This window comes from Balaenoptera musculus, chromosome 9 (assembly GCF_009873245.2).
Source record: "Balaenoptera musculus isolate JJ_BM4_2016_0621 chromosome 9, mBalMus1.pri.v3, whole genome shotgun sequence".
In the NCBI taxonomy this organism is placed as follows: domain Eukaryota; kingdom Metazoa; phylum Chordata; class Mammalia; order Artiodactyla; family Balaenopteridae; genus Balaenoptera; species Balaenoptera musculus.
This window is the reverse complement of record NC_045793.1, coordinates 44800977-44822342: the sequence shown is the minus strand read 5'-3', so window position 1 is coordinate 44822342 and position 21366 is coordinate 44800977. Positions and strand designations below refer to the sequence as shown.

Sequence of the window (21366 nt, the reverse complement as noted above, 5' to 3'; positions counted from 1 at the left end):
ACAAGATGAAAACACAACCCTCAGAATGGTAATAAATATTTGCAAATGAAGCAACGTACAAAGGATTAATCTCCAAAATTTACAAGCAGCTCATGCAGCTCAATATCAAAAAAACAAACAGGGCTTCCCTCGTGGCACAGTGGTTAATAATCCGCCTGCCAATGCAGGGGACACTGGTTCCAGCCCTAGTCCGGAGGATCCCACATGCCACGGAACAACTAAACCTGTGTGCCACAACTACTGAACCTGCACTCTAGAGCCCGAGAGCCAGAACTACTGAGCCTGCGTGCCACAACTACTGAAGCCCACGTGCCTAGAGCCCGTGCTCCACAATAAGAGAAGCCACTGCTATGAGAAGCCCGTGCACCACAAGGAAGAGTAGCCGCCGCTCGCTGCAACTAGAGAAAGCCCCCTCGTAGCAACGAAGACCAGACCCAATGCAGCCAAAAATAAATTAATTAAAAAAAAAAAAAACGAACAACACAATCAAAAAATGGGTGGAAGACCTATATAGTCATTTGTCCAAAGGAGACATACAGATGGCCAAGAGGCACGTGAAAAGATGTTCAACATCACTAAGTATTAGAGAAATGCAAATCAAAACTACAATGAGGTATCACCTCACACCGGTCAGAATGGTATTCATCAAAAAATCTACAAACAATAAATGCTGGGGAGGGTGTGGAGAAAATGGAACCCTCTTGCACTGTTGGTGGGAATGTAAATTGATACAGCCACTGTGGAGAAGAACAGTATGGAGGTTTCTTAAAAAACTAAAAATAGAACTACGATATGACCCAGCAATCCTACTACTGGTCATATACCCTAAGAAAACCATAATTCAAAAAGTCACATGTACCCCAATGTTCATTGCAGCACTACTTACAATGGCCAGGACATGGAAACAACCTAAATGTCCATTGACAGATGAATGGATAAAGATGATGTGGTACATATATATAATGAAATATTACTCAGCCATAAAAGGAATGAAATTGGGTCATTTGTAGAGATGTAGATGGACCTAGAGACTGTCATACAGAGTGAAGTAAGTCAGAAAGAGAAAAACAAATACCGTATATTAACGCATGTATATGGAATCTAGAAAAATGGTACTGATGAACCTAGTTGCAGGGCAGGAGTTAGAGACGCAGATGTAGAAAACGGATGTGTGGACATGGTGGGGGAGGGGAGGGTGGGATGAACTGAGAGATTAGGTTTGACATCAATACACTACCATGTGTAAAATAGATAGCTAGTGGGAACCTGTTGTATAGCACAGGGAGCTCAGCTCGGTGCTCTGTGATGACCTAGCCGGGTGGGATGCAGCGGGCGAGGGAAGTCCATAAGGGAGGGGATATATGTATACATATAGCTGATTCACTTTATTGTACAGCAGAAACTAACACAACATTGTAAAGCAATTATACTCCAATAAAAAAATAAAATAAGGAAGTACAATTTTCCAGAGTCTAGGCAGATATTGGTGCTCCCTACTGCTCTATCAGTGCATTCATACCCAAGAAAGGAATGAAGTAATTTGTATCCAATTTGTTTGGCATTTTTCTTTTTTATGAAAGTCACACAATCTTTTGTCTTGAAATCTGCATGGACAGAAAAACCCTACATATGGAAAGAACCCACTATTTTTTCCCTAGCAAACAGTCAAATGCTACATATGTCATATATAGTTGTCCTTGATCCTGGATAGTGTTTTATGTGGGTTTTAAAACCTGCTTGATAATCAACCAGTCTTGAAGTGTACTATGCGGTAATTTTAGTTCAATTTGGTGTAGATCAGTCAGAGCAGACAAGAGAAAAGTGAATGCAGCTCTTTGGCTCAGGTATCCAGTCACCTTCTCTGGGGAGCTGAATAAGTTTTTAATTTCAGAAAGTAATGATTCAATGTAATTAGAGTTTATTATGTGAATTCTGAAAAATCCCAATGCATTGAACATAAAAATATGTAGGAAAAATACTCTACACTAGCGAAATTTCTGAAAATGATTTCCACAGACCTAAATTGAAAATAATAAGACAGGTGATGGATATGTATATTACTTTTTAATGTATGTGTATTACTAATATATGTATGTAATATATACTAATATATGTATATATGTGTGTATATTACATTACTAATTATGTATATTATTGATTGTAGTGATAGTTTTACAGGTATATACATATGTCCAAATTCATCAAATTGTGTGTATTAAATATATACATTCTTTGTATATCAGTGCTACCTCTATAAACTTGTTAAAAATAACCAGTAGGTCACATTTTGTGAAATCAAATATTTTTATAATCAGAATTATAGAATATTTCTACATGGAAGTCAATTATTTTTACTGATTCAGTACAATGAAATTTCAGAAGAAATATGCTATTGACTAAATACTTATATATTCCTGCCATGGCACTCTCTTAAGATCCAGATCCACTTTGTGATTTATTACCTCACACAACAGACACTACCTCCTCTCTCTCCCTCTTCCTTCCTGCCCCTTTTGTCTCCATACTTTTCTTGATCTTTCTTATATATCTATTTTTGTCTTTTTCTCTACTATATCTATTTGTACTTTGCCTTGTTCCACTTTTTTTTAATGGATTTAAAGTATATATATAAATTATAAAAATTTCCAAAATATGAAAGGAGAAAGTAAACAGTTGAAGGAACAGAGAGAGAAAATAAGAGCAGGAAATTAATAAAGATAAGAAAAAGATTACACTGCAGAATCAATCAGATGCTAGCAGTCTAAAAATAACAAGAAAGCATTTTAGTTCCAATTTTCAGAATGTTCATAAGATCAAATCAAATCAGTTGTTCAGGAGATGCACAGCCTTTACTGATGCTGAGTCCAGGATGAAGTTTCTCTTCTGAATATCATAAAGATAGCTTCTTCAATAATGTCTCCATAGCTTATTCTTATAGTTATAATTGTTATACTTATATAATTATACTTTATGAGTAACAAATTTCATAAAGCTTTAAAAATAATGACAAAATGCAATTACTAGGTATAATTCTGTATGAGCCCAAAGCAGTACAGTCTAAGCTGCAGCTTAATCCAAGGATAAATTTAGAGTGTCTAGTATTACACACTCTAATTTAGTATCTAGCATTTTCAGTAAGAATTGGACAACCAAACTCAGTAATTCAGAAGTAAAATGTAGCTGGAAGGAGTTGTGGGTTTTGTTTTTAAATGAGCAGTATTAGAACATGTTTGAATAGCAATTGAAATGATTGAATTAATGGGAGAGGCTGATGGTCAGGAAGAAGGGGATCACAAAGCAATGAAGTCCTTTAGAAGGAGAGAAGGGGTGGGATGCAGAGCCTGGAGGGTGAGGAGAATTGAAGGACAGGCCTTTTGTAACTTTACTGTGACAAGATGTAGGTCCAGGGAGATTCTGTAGATTTGTTGACGGAAAGATAGGGGAGCTTTGATGATGTCTAAATTTGAAAAAGAAAAGGCATGACACTGATGTCTTGAAGAATAAGAAAGCAAACTCATGAAATATAAGGCAATGTTGAAGTCTGAGATCCTGAATTTTGAAGTGAAGCCAGTCATCCTTAGACGATTTTGCCTGGCAGTGATTTGTTTATCAGTATCCAAGCAACTAAAGTCAGGGCTGGGATTTTGAAACAGAGAATTTCAGATAAAATATTTTTATGAGAATCACTGTAATAATGGACTACTAAATCTAAGAGAAATAAAGTAGAGAAAACTGATACATGGTGAGAATTTAATGGGTTCAATGGATCACAAGCCTTGATAAGGTTGAAGAAGTGAAGTAGTAGGAGTTATAGAGCAAGTGAACCAGAAGAACAAAAGGTGGTGGTCAGAGAATGAATGAAGTGCTGATGTAAAGCGTTCAGAGAGACTGCAGATTCTGATGAGAGGCTCATCAGGCAAGGTGTGACACTGGGGCAGTGGGTTGTGAAGATGGAGAGAAAACCAATGGAAACAAGGATTTCTAGGAAATGAAATGTCTCAGTTGTGGATATTGGAAGAGCCTATTTGATGTTAGCACAATGAAAGAGAAAAAGAAATACATACAGATATATTATTGTGAAATTTTAGAGCACTAAGAATCAGGAGCATATCTTCAAAGATTATAAAGGAAAAAACAATCTACTCAAGGAACATGAATCAAGAAGGCATTTAACATCAAAATTATTAGATGCTAGAAGACAATAGAAAAATTTTCGCTAATATCTGAGGGAAATGATTTTCAATTTAGACTTCTGTACCCTGCTAAATTGGTAATTAGCAATGAGTGCTGAGTAAATACATCTTCTCAGTGTCACAAGTAGGGCTAAGCAATTGCAAATAGCAAATTTATTTTGCCTCAGGTAGGCCTTTGGGATATGGAAAGGATAACTAATATACTAAACATTTCAATATCCTGAAAGATTTTAACATGCTAGAAAGAGTGATTGAATTGAACAAGGTCAAGTTTAAAAGTCCTTTGCTTATCCATTTTGACTATTTTGTTTTCAGGTATAATGAAAGAATTGTAGTCATGTACGTGAATAAGGGTTGGGCCTTGAAAAAGCCTTTTGTTTTGCATCTGTCAAAAGAAAGCATATGTGATCCTGAACTGTGTTAAACAAAATATCTTCAGAACAAGGAAAGTGAGAGTCTTGCTCCATTCCATCTGGGTAGACCACGTGCTTTTGTTCATTTTTCATTCAGCAGACGTATTAGATATAGAGACTGTCGTGGCTGTTGTGGAGCTTCTGTGCTAACGGGAGAGACAAACAGGTAGCGAACTGATACCAGAATGCTTGATGTGCTTACAGAAGCACACTTTAGCTGCTGTTGGAGTCCAAAGGAATGAGATTCCATAAGAGATTTTATTTGTGAAGGATCTTGAGGAATGAATAGGAGATTATTAGGTGGAGGGCATTCCATAAAGAGAAAAAGTTATCTTCAGATGCTTGATAAAGTGTGGGGTTTTTAGAGATCAGTAAATTTTCTTCTGTGCCTGGAAGTTCATAGAGTAGGGTCTCTGTGATAGTCCTTTAATAAAGCCAAAAAATTTAGGGACAAGTGTCATGATCAAATCTAAACTCACCTGACACCCACCTCATGCCACTGTGAGTGCTTTAATGTGTACAGTGATTCATCAATATAATATTACTATTAATATTTATCTTAGAACACCTTAGCAGTATTATCAAGGGACAATGGGAATATTATATAAATCTGCTTGGAAAAAGCCTTTTGCAAAGTAAGTTTACAGAAACCATCCCCAGTTTCTACTAATATTGAAGAGGTTGTATATGTAGAATATTATACTAGTATCTACTGAAATTGTTTCTATTATTTCTTCCAACTTTTGGTTTAAAAAGCATTCATCTGCTTTTCCATCTCACATTTTAAAATTTCCAAAGATCATAAATTATATTGATGCTTTGTTTATGATATGGATACAAACATTATTTATATTGATGAACTTCAGATGTTCTGACATGAATAGAGACTGACATTATGCACTTTTGTGCCCTGCTTAGTTAAATGTATTATTTTCTCCATTTGTAGTAGGGTGCAATGACAATTGACTGGGTTCTAATCATCCAAATTTATTTCATTTGGAGGCTGAAATGGTTATTTCCACTGAGCTGCTATTACAAGATGCAAAGGAAAAGAGATAAAACAATAAATTGAATGTTCATTTTGGCAGCTATTTTAATTACCATATTGTAAAGATATATTTTATAATACAACTTTCTTCTTTCATGTTATATTGCAAACAGAAATTTTCATTTCTCCTTTCCATGAAATGCGTACTCTGGAAAGTCTCCAGGGCAATGTTAACTACCTGGCAGTACTAGTACTGAGAATATGCTTAATAATCAAAATAATGCCTTATAAATCTTCAACTCATTGATTCTTGTTGATTTTTGGTAATCTGAAAAAAAATCAACTTGCAGATATCGTGTTTATATTTTTATTTATTATTTTTAAAGATAAATTTATTTATTTATTTATTTATGGCTGTGTTGGGTTTTCGTTGCTGTGTGCGGGCTTTCTCTAGTTGCAGCGAGTGGGGGCTACTCTTCATTGTGGTGCGCGGGCGTCTCACTGTGGTGGCTTCTTTTGTGGCGGAGCACGGGCTCTAGGCGTGCGGGCTTCAGTAGTTGTGACACGTGGGCTCAGTAGTTGTGGCACACGGGCTATAGAGCACAGGCTCAGTAGTTGTGGCGCACGGACTTAGTTGCTCCGCGGCATGTGCGATCTTCCCAGACCAGGGCTCGAACCCGTGTCCCCTGCATTGGCAGGCAGGTTCTTAACCACTGTGCCACCAGGGAAGTCCCTTGTGTTTATATTTTTAAATCCCAAGTCTGATGGTGTTTTTTTATTTTAAAACATTTGTTCCTGCCCCCCACCCCCGCATGTGTTGATGAATAAGAAAATAATTGAGGCCCAAATGTTAAAGTTACAGAAAATATCACACTATTTAAATGTTTATTATTATGATTTTTACTTTTTTGTTGTTTGGTGACATTCATGTATTATAGTTTATCACAGTGGAGTACTATCTTAATCCATTTGGGCTGTTATTAAAATATACCATAGACTGGGGTGGCTTTTACCCAACAGAAATTTATTTCCAATAGTTCTGGAGCCTGGGAAGTCCAAGATCAAGGCACCAGTAGATTTGGTTTCTGGTAAGGGCCTGCTTCCTGTTCATAGATGTCTGACTTTTCAGTGTGTCCTCACATGGCAGAAGGGTCAACAAAGATTTCTGGGGTCTCTTTTATAAGGGTGCTAATCTCATTCATGAGGGCTCCATCCTCATGACATAATCGCCTCCCCAAGTCCCCATATCCAGGTATTATCACATTGGGTATCAGGACTTAACATATGAATTTTGGGTGACACAAACATTCAGGCTATAGCAAATACTTGCTGGATATATAGAATTTTATTTATATTTAAATTTTTCATTGAGCTTTAGATTTTTTACTCACTTCATTCCACACTTTTTGTATCAAAGTTTTAATTTTTTCAGCCAATGTATTTTGAACATCTAATTTTGCTTGATCTAAATTTTATAATACAAAGATAAATTGTGCTTGTGTAGGTCTTTTCCATATAACACTATAGTTGATCTCCATACCAACCTTGTGAGGTACGTTTTATTTTCCCCTTTGTGTGGATGAAGAAATTGAAGATTGGATGATTTATTTGTACTGAAGTCATAGATTTAATAATTTACTACATTTTAAGTTTTGCTCAGGGATAAGACCGGAGAAACTGGAGATTTCCTTCCTAATGTGATACCCTTAATTGCTTATATATGCTACCACCATCTGTTACCTTGGTCATGGTTATAATGTCCTAACTCTAAGTCTATTCTTGTCCCTTTCCAATTCGTTTTCTACTCGGCAGTTCTTGTAATAAAAATGAGGAAACAAACAATTACAAATTATATCATGCCACTCTCCAGCTTAAAATCTTTTGTGTTTATAATAATATCCAAACTTTTACCAACCCTTATAGGTCTCCCTGTATGTTCTGGCCTAGCCTAACATCCAGCTTCATCTACGGGCACTCTCTTCCTCACTCTGGCCTTCTGTCAGTTCCTGGTACATGTCTGACTTTTTCTACCATGAAGTTTTTAACTTGCCATTCCCTCTACCTGGGCTATTCTGCCCATCCTTAAGCTCCAAGCTTTATGCACAAAATGGTTAGGAGTGTGGGCTCCAGGCTCTGGCTTAGAGTTCGTTTGAATGACTTTGAAAAAATTACTGTGCCTGTTTTTTCCATCTACAAAACAGAGATAAAATAGTACAATTATAATGTGTGAGAATCAAATGGGATAATTCCTAAAAAGCATGTAGCAATTTCCTGGTACATTGTAAGTGCTCGTGAAATTTTAGCTGCTAGTATTATTTAGCTGCTGTATTATATGAAATAATATAAAAACTATTTTACCCATTAGTCTTTATCACAGCACCCTTTTTATCGGCATCATAGTCCTTTCATAACTTTTAACTATTTATTTGTTATTTACTTATTTATTTTCTGCCCTTCTCACTAGGATGAGGACCAGGACCAGTATGTGTTGTTCCCCATTGTTTCCCCAGCACTTAGCATTTAATATCTTTTGAATTGAATGAGTAGGTGCAGAGTAACTTTGAATCTTTTTGAGACTATCAAATAAAGATAGTCTTGAATTATGGCTATTTTGTAAAGGGAATTGCATTTCATTTCTCTCATTTGTCTCTTTCCTTTGAACCTATTGTACACGACTTTTCTCTGTTACTTTATCTTTAGAAAGTGGAAGTCATTGCCCAGTACAGGGGATTGAGATGGGTTTCTCAGAGAGTTCACAGGCCTCTGTTCAGATAATTCAAATCTTGATAAAAGATAAAGGGAAATGTTTAGACTTGCCCACATTTCATTTTGTCGGATTAGGGATTTTGTTGTCTGCCAGGAGTGAGGAAGGAGCTCCAGCTGTAGGTAGCAGAGATAAACACTTCCCCTCTCTGGGGAAGAGCTTTGGGCACCACTGCCTTTCTTGGCTATCCCACAACATCCCCTGCTCTCCTTAATGAAACACCCATGCCCAGTGTAAGCTGTGAATGGGGACTAAACCCAGCACTTCCTCGGAGGCATTAGAATAGGTGTTAATTGGATTTGTCTTTCCCCAGCATTAGCTCAGCCAGTGGACAGCTGAGCTTGGGGTACTGGTTGGTATTTGGCTGAGAATCCTCTCCATATTTCCCCCAGTCATAAATTCTAATAAAATGTTTAACTTTTAAATAAAAGTTAACTAATAAAACTAACTTTTGGTGGACAAACTTGCCAGGACATACCAGAATATGCCTTATTATGAGATTTTCTTGCAGTACCTACGTAGGTGATTTAACAGAAACCGGTGTATTATCTCGTTATAGTGCAGCATAAAAACTGCTCACTCAGCTTCAGCCATGCTAGCTTCCTCAGTGTTCCTAAAAGCACATTTCTGCCTCAGGGCCTTTGCACTTACAGTTCACTTGGCTGGGAATGCTGTTTCCACAGATATCCCCATGGCTTGCTCCATCATTTCATTCAGGTATCTTGAGATGTATATTTTTCGCATCTTGGGCCAGATGACATAGTTCTTTTAAAAAATGTGTCATAATAATCCCAGTTGTTTATGTGCATCTCTTTTAAGATTTGTAAATTGTGACACATTTGTATTGAAAAATTGTAGCTGAATGGATAACTTCCTCTGTAGTTTTATTTCATTTTTTTTTAAATTTTATTTTTTAATTTTTGGCTGCATTGGGTCTTCGTTGCTGCACACAGGCTTTCTCTAGTTGCAGCAAGAGGGGGCTACTCTTCACTGCGGTTCATGGGCTTCTCATGGCAGTGGCTTCTCTTGTTGCGGAACATGGACTCTAGGCGTGCAGGCTTCAGTAGTTGTGGCACACGGGCTCAGTAGTTGTGGCACACGGGCTCAGTAGTTGTGGCTCACGGGCTCAGTAGTTGTGGCACACGGGCTCAGTAGTTGTGGCTCACGGGCTCTAGAACGCAGGCTCAGTAGTTGTGGCTCATGGGCTTAGTTGCTCTGCAGCATGTGGGATCTTCCCAGACCAGGGATCAAACCTGTGTCCCCTGCACTGGCAGGCGGATTCTTAACCACTGCACTACTAGGGAAGTCCTATTTCACTTTATATATAAGAAATTTTATTCTTTATGTATATTTAGGCTATACCCCAGGTTTTTCTACTTGTATGTGGAAGCCTATTCAAAATCCTTCTAGGACCTAAATGAATTAAATTTCCTTTGAAATATCAGCGCTGTAATATTTATGTAAAAATTTACAGCTCCATCTAAAATGACAATAAATTCTATCCTAAGGAAAACACATTTTATTAAGGCCGCTTTTTTTTTCATATCTGCTATTTGAAAGTTACTGGGTTAGGTTCTATGTGGGTCTAATGAAGTTTATTATGGAATCCCTGCTCTTTAGTTTATAATAGCCCTGAGGAAATAATGGTGAGAACGATGACAATGGATAGCATTTATTGAGCACCTAATATATTTTAGGCACCGTTTTGAGTATTTTATTAAAAGGTACGTATACATGAGAGGAAATGACTGCAATGAGGCAGTGTGTTGTCTCACTTTCAGGATCTCAGAATCTGGGAGTAGTAAAGGATCTTGTTCAGTATGATGAACCCTGGAGGTAGCTCTTCTCTAATGATCTTGACAGGCATTCCTGCAGGATCTCCATGGAGATTTGCAAGAAGGGCGGGGCTTTGAGCCCTGAAGAAGGAGCTCACACTGCCCAGAAGGAGCTGAGGCTGAAAGATGAGGGCCATGAACAGCTGTTTGAGGTGTGGGAACACCTGGAACAGGAGCTGGAGGAGTTACTGATGGCCAGCCTGTCTGAGGAAGCCCACAAGATGGTGTAAGAAGCCCACATGAAGTAGGTGGGATCAGAAAAGCAGCTGAAGGAGGCATGGGCTGACATGCCGTAGGTGGAAGTGACAGCCTTGAAGACATCGGTCATCATATCCACACCAGCCTCTCCCAACCATGAGCTCTACCTGGCCCCACTAAGCCTGGACCCCACAAGGGCCCAGAGCACTGGCAGCTCCATCTGCCCAGCTGTGTGTCCCACTGTGGGACATGCTCTCACCCTGGACTAGGATGACAAGGAGGTGGACATGAGTTCTTTCCCACCCTGGACAAGCCCTGTTCCTTCCTGGGAAGGGTGTACCATAAGGATGTGGGCCCCTGCCTGGATTTCACAAAGTGGGATCTCCTGGTGCTGGTGCAGGCCACTCTGGAGGACAACACGCTCACCACCCAGCCTGTGGCTTTGCAGGCAGCCACAGTCAAGTGTGCAAGTGCCAACATATGTGCCCACACCTGCTACTATCACATTTGGCTCTGTCACTCCAATAGTCAGGACTGCATCTCACCATCCTCTTGGGCCTGCATCACTGCAGCATGCAACTTCATCACCTACATCTGCTACATCCAGTGAGGACTGTGTGGCAGAATGTGAAGCCAGTGTTTCAGGAGCTCACAAAACTACAAAAGGAGATGTAGCTGGATCAGCTCAGCTTCATCCTCTAGAAGGCCAAGGGCACTGCCTGGGCCTGGATGGGTGCTCTCGGTTGGAGCAAACACCTGCCCCAAGATGGGCAGACACAGAGAAAGACAAGGTCCTGGAGCCAACCCTGAGCCAGAAGCCACCCATCTACCTAGGAGTAGGGACAAATGGCTGGGACCCGGAGGCAGCACTGAGCTGCCAAATATCTGTCCCAGGATGGATGGAGGGACAGACAGGTCTGTACCTCCAGAGATGGCCTGTCTTTCTTCCCCATTGAGTTCTATATCTCCCAAGGAGATTTTAAAGAAAGCACCTAACACCAAGGAGCTCAGAGCCTTAAACACTTCCTGAGGCAACTGACTCTGTGAATATCTATAATTATTATATAATTCTATCGTGCCTTCTGCCCTTTGCAGCTCCCTTGCTATTGTCTAATCCTTCTGCTGTGTGATAGACCGTCACATACTTGAAAATAGTTATATATCACTGGGGGAAAGCCCTGGAACTTTTGTGGCAAAGTCAACCTTAATGGGGTATCCCTGACTCAGTGATGGCGGAAGCCATGTTTGTTCTTCCCCCATCACTACATCTTCCCAGGTCGAAGGTGAGCTCCGTGAGAGCAGAGGCTCTTGCTTTATTCCCATTCTTGCTGATTTTATCCCCAGCATCTTGCACTGACTTATATAAATGAATGAAAGAGTGAATAAATACCAGTCTGGGTTTACTGTGTTGGACCCCAAGCTTACCTTTGGTAAGACTCCAGATTTAGAGGATCCTAATACTAGCATACTTTGTCATCAGCATTCTCCCTTCTACCTCTCTACTCACACCCCTCCATAATTGTGCTCTCTTTATCCTTCTTCTAAAGGATTAAACCTTCAGTGACATTTACAAAGAAAGGTAAAATTGTTATATCTGACCTTGGTCCTACTATCTTTGATGAGGAGAAATGAGGAAAACATCTGATCAGCACCATGGGCAGAAACCAACATTCAGAATAAGACTGGAGTGAGGGAGGGCAGAGAAGGAAGCTGAAAGGAGGGGGGATGAAAAAGACACTGAAGCCCTGTGGCTGACAGGATCTTGGTGTTCTGACTGGGTGTCAGGCCGGTGGCTCTGAGGTGGGAAAGCCAAGCTCAGGACATTGGTCCACCAGAGACCCCCCGGCTCCAAGTAACATCAAACGGCAAAAGCTCTCCCAGAGATCTCCATCTCAATACTAAGACCCAGCTCCACGCAACAACCAGCAAGCTACAGTGCTGGACATCCTATGCCAAACAACTAGCAAGACAGGAACACAACCCCATCCATTAACAGAGAGGCTGCTTAAAATCATAATAAGGTCACAGACACCACAAAACACACCACCCAACGTGGTCCTGCCCACCAGAAAGACAAGATCCATCCTCATCCACCAGAGCACAGGCACTAGTCCCCTCCACCAGGAAGCCTACATACCCACTGATTCAACCTTAGACACTGGGAGCAGACACCAAAAACAATGGGAATTACGAACCTGCAGCCTGTGAAAAGGAGACCCCAAACACAGTAAGTTAAGCAAAATGAGAAGACAGAGAAACACACAGCAGATGAAGGAGCAAGGTAAAAACCCACCAGACCAAACAAATGAAGAGGAAATAGGCAGTCTACCTGAAAAAGAATTCAGAGTAATGATAGTAAAGATGATCCAAAATCTTGGAAATAGAATGGAGAAAATACAAGAAACATTTAACAAGGACCTAGAAAAACTAAACAGCAAACAATGCTGAACAACACAATAAATGAAATTAAAAATTCTCTAGAAGGAATCAATAGCAGAATAACTGAAGCAGAAGAACAGGTAAGTGACCTGGAAGATAAAATAATGGAAGTAACTACTGCAGAGCAGAATAAAGAAAAAAGAATGAAAAGAATTGAGCACAGTCTTAGAGACCAATGAGACAACATGAAACACACCAAGATTCGATTTATAGAGCTCCCAGAAGAAGAAGAGAAAAAGAAAGGGACTGAGAAAATATTTGAAGAGATTATAGTTGAAAACTTCCCTAATATGGGAAAGGAATTAGTCAATCAAGTCCAGGAAGCACAGAGAGTCCCATACAGGATAAATCCAAGGAGAAACACGCCAAGACACATACTAATCAAACTATAAAAAATTAAATACAAAGAACAAATATTAAAAGCAGCAAGGGAAAAACAACAAATAACATATAAGGGAATCCCCATAAGGTTAACAGCTGATCTTTCAGCAGAAACTCTGAAACCCAGAAGGGAGTGGCAGGACATATTTAAAGTCATGGAAGGGAAAAACCTACAACCAAGATTACTCTACCTAGCAAGGATCTCATTCAGATTCGATGTAGAAATTAAAACCTTAACAGACAAGCAAAAGCTAAGAGAATTCAGCACCACCAAACCAGCTTTACAACAAATGCTAAAGGAACTTCTCTAGGCAGGAAACACAAGAGAAGGAAAACACCTACAATAACAAACCCAAAATAATTAAGAAAATGGGAATAGGAACATACATATCGATAATTACCTTAAATGTAAATGGATTAGATGCTCCAACCAAAAGACATAGACTGGCTGAATGGATACAAAAGCAAGACCCATATATATGCTGTCTACAAGAGACCCACTTCAGATCTAGGGACACATACAGACTAAAAGTGAGGGGATGGAAAAAGATATTCCATACAAATGGAAATCAAAAGAAAGCTGGAGTAGCAGTTCTCATATCAGACAAAATAGACTTTAAAATAAAGACTATTACAAGAGACAAAGAAGGACAATACCTTATGATCAAGGGATCAATCCAAGAAGAAGATATAACAATTGTAAATATTTATGCACCCAACATAGGAGCACCTCAATACATAAGGCAAATGCTAACAGCCATAGAAGGGGAAATCGACAGTAACACAATCATAGTAGGGGACTTTAACACCCCACTTTCACCAATGAACAGATCATCCAAAATGAAAATAAATAAGGAAACACAAGCTTTAAATGATACATTAAACAAGATGGACTTAATTGATATTTAAAGGACATTCCATCCCAAAACAACAGAATACACTTTCTTCTCAAGTGCTCATGGAACATTCTACAGGATAGATCATATCTTGGGTCACAAATCAAGCCTTGGTAAATTCAAGAAAATTGAAATCGTATCAAGTATCTTTTCTGACCACAACACTATGAGACTAGATATCAATTACAGGAAAAAGTCTGTAAAAAATGCAAACACATGGAGGCTAAACAATACGCTACTTAATAACCAAGAGATCACTGAAGAAATCAAAGAAGAAATCAGAAAATACTTAGAAAGAAATGACAATGAAAACACGACAACCCAAAACCTATGGGTTGCAGAAACAGCAGTTCTAAGAGGGAAGTTTATAGCAAAACAATCCTACCTCAAGAAACAAGAAACATCTCAAATAAACAACCTAACCTTACACCTAAAGCAATTAGAGAAGGAAGAACAAAAAAACCCTAAAGTTAGCAGAAGGAAAGAAATCATAAAGATCAGATCAGAATTAAATGAAAGAGAAATGAAGGAAACAATAGCAAAGATCAATAAAACTAAAAGCTGTTTCTTTGAGAAGATAAACAAAATGATAAGCCATTAGCCAGACTCATCAAGAAAATAAGGGAGAAGACTCAAATCAATAAAATTAGAAATGAAAAAGGAGAAGTAACAACTGACACTGCAGAAATACAAAGGATCATGAGAGATTACTACAAGCAACTCTATGCCAATAAAATGGACAACCTGGAAGAAATGGCCAAATTCTTAGAAAAGCACAACCTTCCGAGACTGAACCAGGAAGAAATAGAAAATATAAACAGACCAATCACAAGCACTGAAATTGAAACTGTGATTAAAAATCTTCCAACAAACAAAAGCCCAGGACCAGATGCCTTCACAGGCAAATTCTATCAAACATTTGGAGAAGAGCTGACACCTATATCCTTCTCAAACTCTTCCAAAATATAGCAGAGGGAGCAACACTCCCAAACTCATTCTACAAGGCCACCACCATCACCCTGATACCAAAACCAGACAAAGATGTCACAAAGAAAGAAAACTACAGGCCAGTATCACTGATGAACATAGATGCAAAAATCCTCAACAAAATACTAGCAAACAGAATCCAACAGCACATTAAAAGGATCATACACCATGATGAAGTGGGGTTTATCCCAGGGATGCAAGGATTCTTCAGTATACGCAAATCAATCAATGTGATACATGATATTAACAAATTGAACGAGGAAAGCCATATGATCATCTCAATAGATGCAGAAAAAGCTTTCAACAAAATTCAACACCCATTTATGATAAAAACCCTCCAGAAAGTAGGCATAGAGGGAACTTACCTCAATATAATAAAGGCCATATATGACAAACCCACAGCCAACATCATTCTCAGTGGTGAAAAACTGAAACCATTTCGTCTAAGGTCTGGAGCAAGACAAGGTTGCCTATTCTCACCACTGTTATTCGACATAGTTTTGAAAGTTTTAGCCACAGCAATCTGAGAAGAAAAAGAAATAAAAGGAATCCAAATCGGAAAAGAAGAAGTAAAGCTGTCACTGTTTGCAGATGATATGATACCATACATACAGAATCCTAAGGATGCTACCAGAAAGCTACTAGAGCTAATCAACGAATTTGGTAAGGTAGCAGGATACAAAATTAATGCACAGAAATCTCTTGCATTTCTATACACTAATGATGAAAAATCTGAAAGAGAAATTAAGGAAACACTCCTATTTACCATTGCAAGAAAAAGAATAAAATACCTAGGAATAAACCTACCTAAGGAGACAGAAGTCCTGTATGCAGAAAAGTATAAGACATTGATGAATGAAATTAAAGATGATACAAACAGATGGAGAGATATACCATGTTCTTGGATTAGAAGAATCAACACTGTGAAAATGACTCTACTACCAAAAGCAATTTACAGATTCAGTGCAATCCCTATCGAACTACCAATGGCATTTTTCACAGAACTAGAACAAAAACTTTCACAATTTGTATAGAAACACAAAAGACCCCGAATAGCCAAAGCAATCTTAAGAAAGAAAAACGGAGCTGGAGGAATCAGGCTCCCTGACTTCAGACTATACACCAAGCTACGGTAATCAAGACAATATGGTACTGGCATAAAAACAGAAATATAGATCAATGGAACAGGATAGAAAGCCCAAAGATCAACCCACACACATATGGTCACCTTATTTTTGATAAAGGAGGCAAGAATATACAATGGAGAAAAGACAGCCTCTTCAATAAGTGGTGCTGGGAAAACTGGACAACTACATGTAAAAGAATGAAGTTGGAACAATCCCTAACACCATACACAAAAAGAAACTCAAAATGGAGTAAAGACCTAAATGTAAGGCCAGACACTATAAAACTCTTAGAAGAAATCATAGGCAGAACACTCTATGACATAAATCACAGCAAGATCCTTTTTGACCCATCTCCTAGAGACATGGAAATAAAAACAAAAGTAAACAAATGGGACCTAATGAAACTTAAAAGCTTTTGCACAGCAAAGGAAACCATAAATAAGACTAAAAGACAACCCTCAGGATGGGAGAAAATATTTGCAAATGAAGCAATTGACAAAGGATTAATCTCCAAAATTTACAAGCAGCTCAATATCGATAAAGCAAACAACCCAATCCAAATATGGGCAGAAGACCTAAATAGACATTTCTCCAAAGAAGATATACAGATTGCCAACAAACACATGAAAGGATGCTAGACATCAGTAATCATTAGAGAAATGAAAATCAAAACTACAATGAGGTATCACCTCACACCGGTCAGAATGGCCATCATCAAAAAATCTAGAAACAATAAATGCTGGAGAGGGTGTGGAGAAAAGGGAGCCCTCCTGCACTATTGGTGGGAATGTAAATTGATACAGCCACTATGGAGAACAGTATGGAGGTTCCTTAAAAAATTAAAAATAGAATTACCATACAACCCAGCAATCCCACTACTAGGCATATACCCTGAGAAAACCATAATTCAAAAAGAGTCATGTACCACAATGTTCATTTCAGCTCTATTTACAATAGCCGGGACATGGAAGCAACCTAAGTGTCCATTGACACTTAGAAGAGGTGGCACATATACACAATGGAATATTACTCAGCCATAAAAAGAAACGAAATTGAGTTATTTGTGGTGAGGTGGATGGACCTAGAGTCTGTCATACAGAGTGAAGTAAGTCAGAAAGAGAAAAACAAATACTGTATGCTAACACATATATATGGATTGTAAAAAAAAAAAAAAAAAAAAAGGTTCTGAAGAACCTAGGCACAGGACAGGAATAAAGACGCAGACGTAGAGAATGGACTTGAGGACACAGGGAGGGGGAAGGGCAAGCTGGGACGAAGTGAGAGAGTGCCATGGACTTATATGTACTGCCAAATGTAAAATAGATAGCTAGCGGGAGGCAGCAGCATAGCACAGGGAGATCAGCTCGGTGCTTTGTGACCACCTAGACGGGTGGGATATGGAGGGTGGGAGGGAGACAGAAGAGGGAGGAGATATGGGAATTTATGTATATGTATAGCTGATTCACTTTGTTATAAAGCAGAAACTAACACACCTTTGTAAAGCAATTATACTCCAATAAAGATGTTAAAAAAAAAAAACAAAAAGACTGGAGTGAGGGGAAGAGTGGGGAAGCTCCAAGGGGAATGATATGACAGCAGAGAATACCAGGGTGTTTGCAATGCACCATGGCAGGCATACTCAGTGTATTTTATTCCTTATAGAAGTGAAAAGAGTATGACTAGGGGAATGAGAGCAGATATATTCTTGAATTCTGGCTGAGGATGACAAATTGAAGTTAAAAACCAATTTAAAGAGGTAATATATTTATAGAATTTGTCAACGTACCATGGGGAATATAAATAAATATTTCACATGCACGTATCGTATTACCTTAAGCTCCTTAAGCAAAAAGACTAAGTTAATTTTTGTACCCCCAACATTTCTTTCTTTATGAAATTGCACATAATAGTTGTTCAATAAATGGTGAACTAAATAAAATAGGTAACTTTGATCTCAAAAAGTGTACAGTCTCTTTGCAGAGACTGAATATAATCATCTGGAAAGTTAAATAAGGGTACATGGTTGTATGTATTAAGTGCATAGTAAACTGTAGAATTCTCTATATAAATTCAGAGAAATGCAATGTTATGAGGTGCTTAAAATTGATAGATAATCTTTGGATTAATTGCTAAAGTTCCAATCCCTGCTCTGTTACTAACTGGCTAGATGACCTTGCAGATTATTTAAACTCTCCTGTCACTAGATTTATTCTTCTGTAAAATGGGGCTATTGTTATATAGCCAGTAGCCTATTGGGCTGTTGAGGTTTAAACAAGAGAGTGAATGTGAAGTGCTTTAGATAGTGATTGGCACATATAAGGCTTCTACAGATGGTAGAGAAATAAAGGTTTCTTGGGGTAGGTGAGACTGAAGCCAGATCCTGAAGAATAGGTAGAGCTTAGACAATTGGGGAAGAAGGATATATATCATGAATTATAGGTCTGACATTTAAATTGCTTTGTGACCTTTGGCAAGTCTCTGAAATTCTCTGTGCCTGGTTTTCCTTCTTATAAAAAATGGGTTGTTGTAGTTAATAGTGCTTGATGCATAGCTGGTGCTCTCACCATAGATGTGGTTACTGTCACTGCTGTCATCATCATTGTCATCATCATCAGGGTAGGAGATAGACAAGACTTTGGCTGCCTTGGAGCTGATGTGTCAGGGAATGGAGGGAACCAAGATTTATAATTGGGGAAGGGTCTTATTGCAAAATCTCTCTTCAAATGAAAGAACTATTAGAAAAATAGAAAACTTTGATTACGATTACAGGGATTTAAGCTGGCTACTGTGTCCAGGATGTGGGCTTTCTATAGAATAAATTTTATTTCACATCAATTTTTTGAAACAAACTAATGATACCAGGTTGTACTTTTGCAGTGGCTGTTTTCTTACCTTTTTTTTTGTTATGTTTGTTTGTTTTTTACCTTTTGAGTAAAGCTCTTTTTAGAAGGATCCAAATTTTGTGTTTTTACCATACTGAAACCTATTATAAGATACATAGTTAAAAGGACTGTGCAGCTTGCTGCTGTGACCACATACCTTTGGAATGAGCTTTGAAAATGTTAAGTTGTTGATGCAGAAAATCACGATAAGGCAGAATTATTTTTATTAAGCCAGTAGAAATTATATCTATATTCCAAAAAAGAAATCCTTGTCCTTTTGGTATTCATGTCAGAGTTAGTGATAATTCATGTAGTTTCAGCTACTAATTATGTGTTAATAAGCCTTTTCCTTAATTATTTTTTCTCTTTAGAACGATATCGCATCCAGAGTGAACAATTTGAGGATCTTTGGCTCATAACAAATGAGCTTATTATCCGCCTTCAGGAATATTTTGAGAAACAGGGAATCAAAGATTTCGCATGTTCTTTTTCTGGATCTATGCCCCTTCAAGAATATTTTGAGTTGATCGATCATCATTTTGAGGTGTGTATGATCATAACCCGTATCATCTGTAATTTTTCAATATATGAAAGAAAGATGCTATAGAGGTAAGGATTCTAGTATACATGCTATTAGGCAGTGTATGTCAAGTTGTTATTCTTATGTGGATGGTGGGGTTGTGAATCTGTTCCTGCCCTCTTGCCCAGTTTGTGATCAATTGCAGACTTTTACAGAGTGACCGCCTGGAGCTGTGGTCTGGCCTCAGAACAGAGCTGGTTTAATTCTCCCACATGAGGATTTAACCTTTGACCCCAATAACCCAGTGTTAAAACTATTTGAGCTTATTGGCAGCCATTTGGCTAACTAATTCTAGCAGGCCATAAATGAGGTGTGATGATAAAGTAAAGTGATTTTTCCTTTTCATTTTTAACAAGCACACCAGAACTTCTGCATCTGAATGAGGGTTAATCACATAAAATATTCTCCAGTATCTGGCACAATGGGTGCTTAGTAAATGCTGAATGATTAAATGTCTAAATTAATGAGATCTGACAGTGACTTTGTTGCCTGGATATGTTTGCATTTCTTCTTTGGAAGTACCTTCAGAGCCTGTGTTAGATTCTCTTGAGTATCTTGAGGGTGTCAAATCTTCATCCTTTGAAGATTGATTTGATATTTCCAAATGGAAATAGTCAGGAGTCATGTTTTGTGAAAAAAATTGGACAATGAAAGTCATTGTTTTAAGTCCCATGTGTTAAAAAAAAATTCACCAGGCTCTTCTTATTTGCCTATAAGTAGACCCTGTAGGGAATTACAAAGAGGAATTTCAAAACAAGTTTGCACTTTATTTAAGGAAACATTGGTTCCCTAGAGTGGCTACTTTTTAAGGAATCAATAGGTTTTTGCATTTCAATTTGTAAACTATGGTGCATGTGTGTGTGTGCATGCGCGTGTGTGTGTGTGTGTTAGTGAGAGAGAGGATGAGAGAGAGAGAGAGAGAGGGAGAGAGTGAGAGAGAGAATACGTCATGTAAATTGTCATTCACATGAACATTCTACTTAATGTTCAGTCCCTTGAACATTCTAAGAGCATTGACTTTAACCTACAAATAAAGACTTCTTTGAATACAGTGTGAACATAAAGGGAAAATTTCAGTGCATACCATCCAATTGCAGATAACACGTCATTATCAAATAAATTGAATTTATTTGGGTCTTCCCTCATCTAAGCTGATAATATTGTATAGGACAGTATACTTTGATCAAACTGTGGCACCAAAATCAATAGTTTGGGAAATATGTTTAGGTACGCTAAGTATTGAGAACCTTTATAATTCTCTAGAATATATCTTAAGAAATTTCTGCTTCACTGTGCAAAACTGGGGTCCAGTGACTTATGGAAGACAGTCCACAGAAAGACTATACTAATTACCTATTTGTAATATTTAAAATCGAAAATATTAGATTCTAATTGACTATGTTTGACATACAGTCCGCCTCCCTCCTCCCCCCCTTATTTGCTGGCTAGTAAATCCCTGGAGCTTCTACCTCAGGGACATTTCCTTTCTGGGGAGAGACTTAGGGAATGTGGTGAACTATAGGCACTTTTGTTACACAGTTAGAAAGGGCATGCTTATACTTCCTTTGCTCTCTGGCCCCGCTCCACTTTTTTTTTTTTAATATGACTTTAAACTTTGAATCAAGGTGGCTTTTGGAATCTAAGTGTCCCTTAGTGTAAGCTCCATGAAAACAGGAATTTTTG

General features: G+C 38.3%; 1 protein-coding gene and 1 pseudogene across 11 annotated transcripts in view; both read left to right on the top strand.

Annotated features, from left to right (window-relative positions):
• The window catches only part of BBS9 (Bardet-Biedl syndrome 9), a 461337-nt gene that overhangs the window by 226058 nt on the left and 213913 nt on the right, over nucleotides 1-21366 (top strand). For all 11 annotated transcript variants that reach the window (XM_036863487.1, XM_036863483.1, XM_036863488.1 and 8 more), the window contains one exon: nucleotides 19475-19647. In XM_036863487.1, the coding sequence (XP_036719382.1) occupies nucleotides 19475-19647 (173 nt within the window). The remainder of the gene's footprint in view (nucleotides 1-19474; nucleotides 19648-21366) is intronic.
• LOC118901118 lies at nucleotides 10241-11093 on the top strand (annotated as a pseudogene).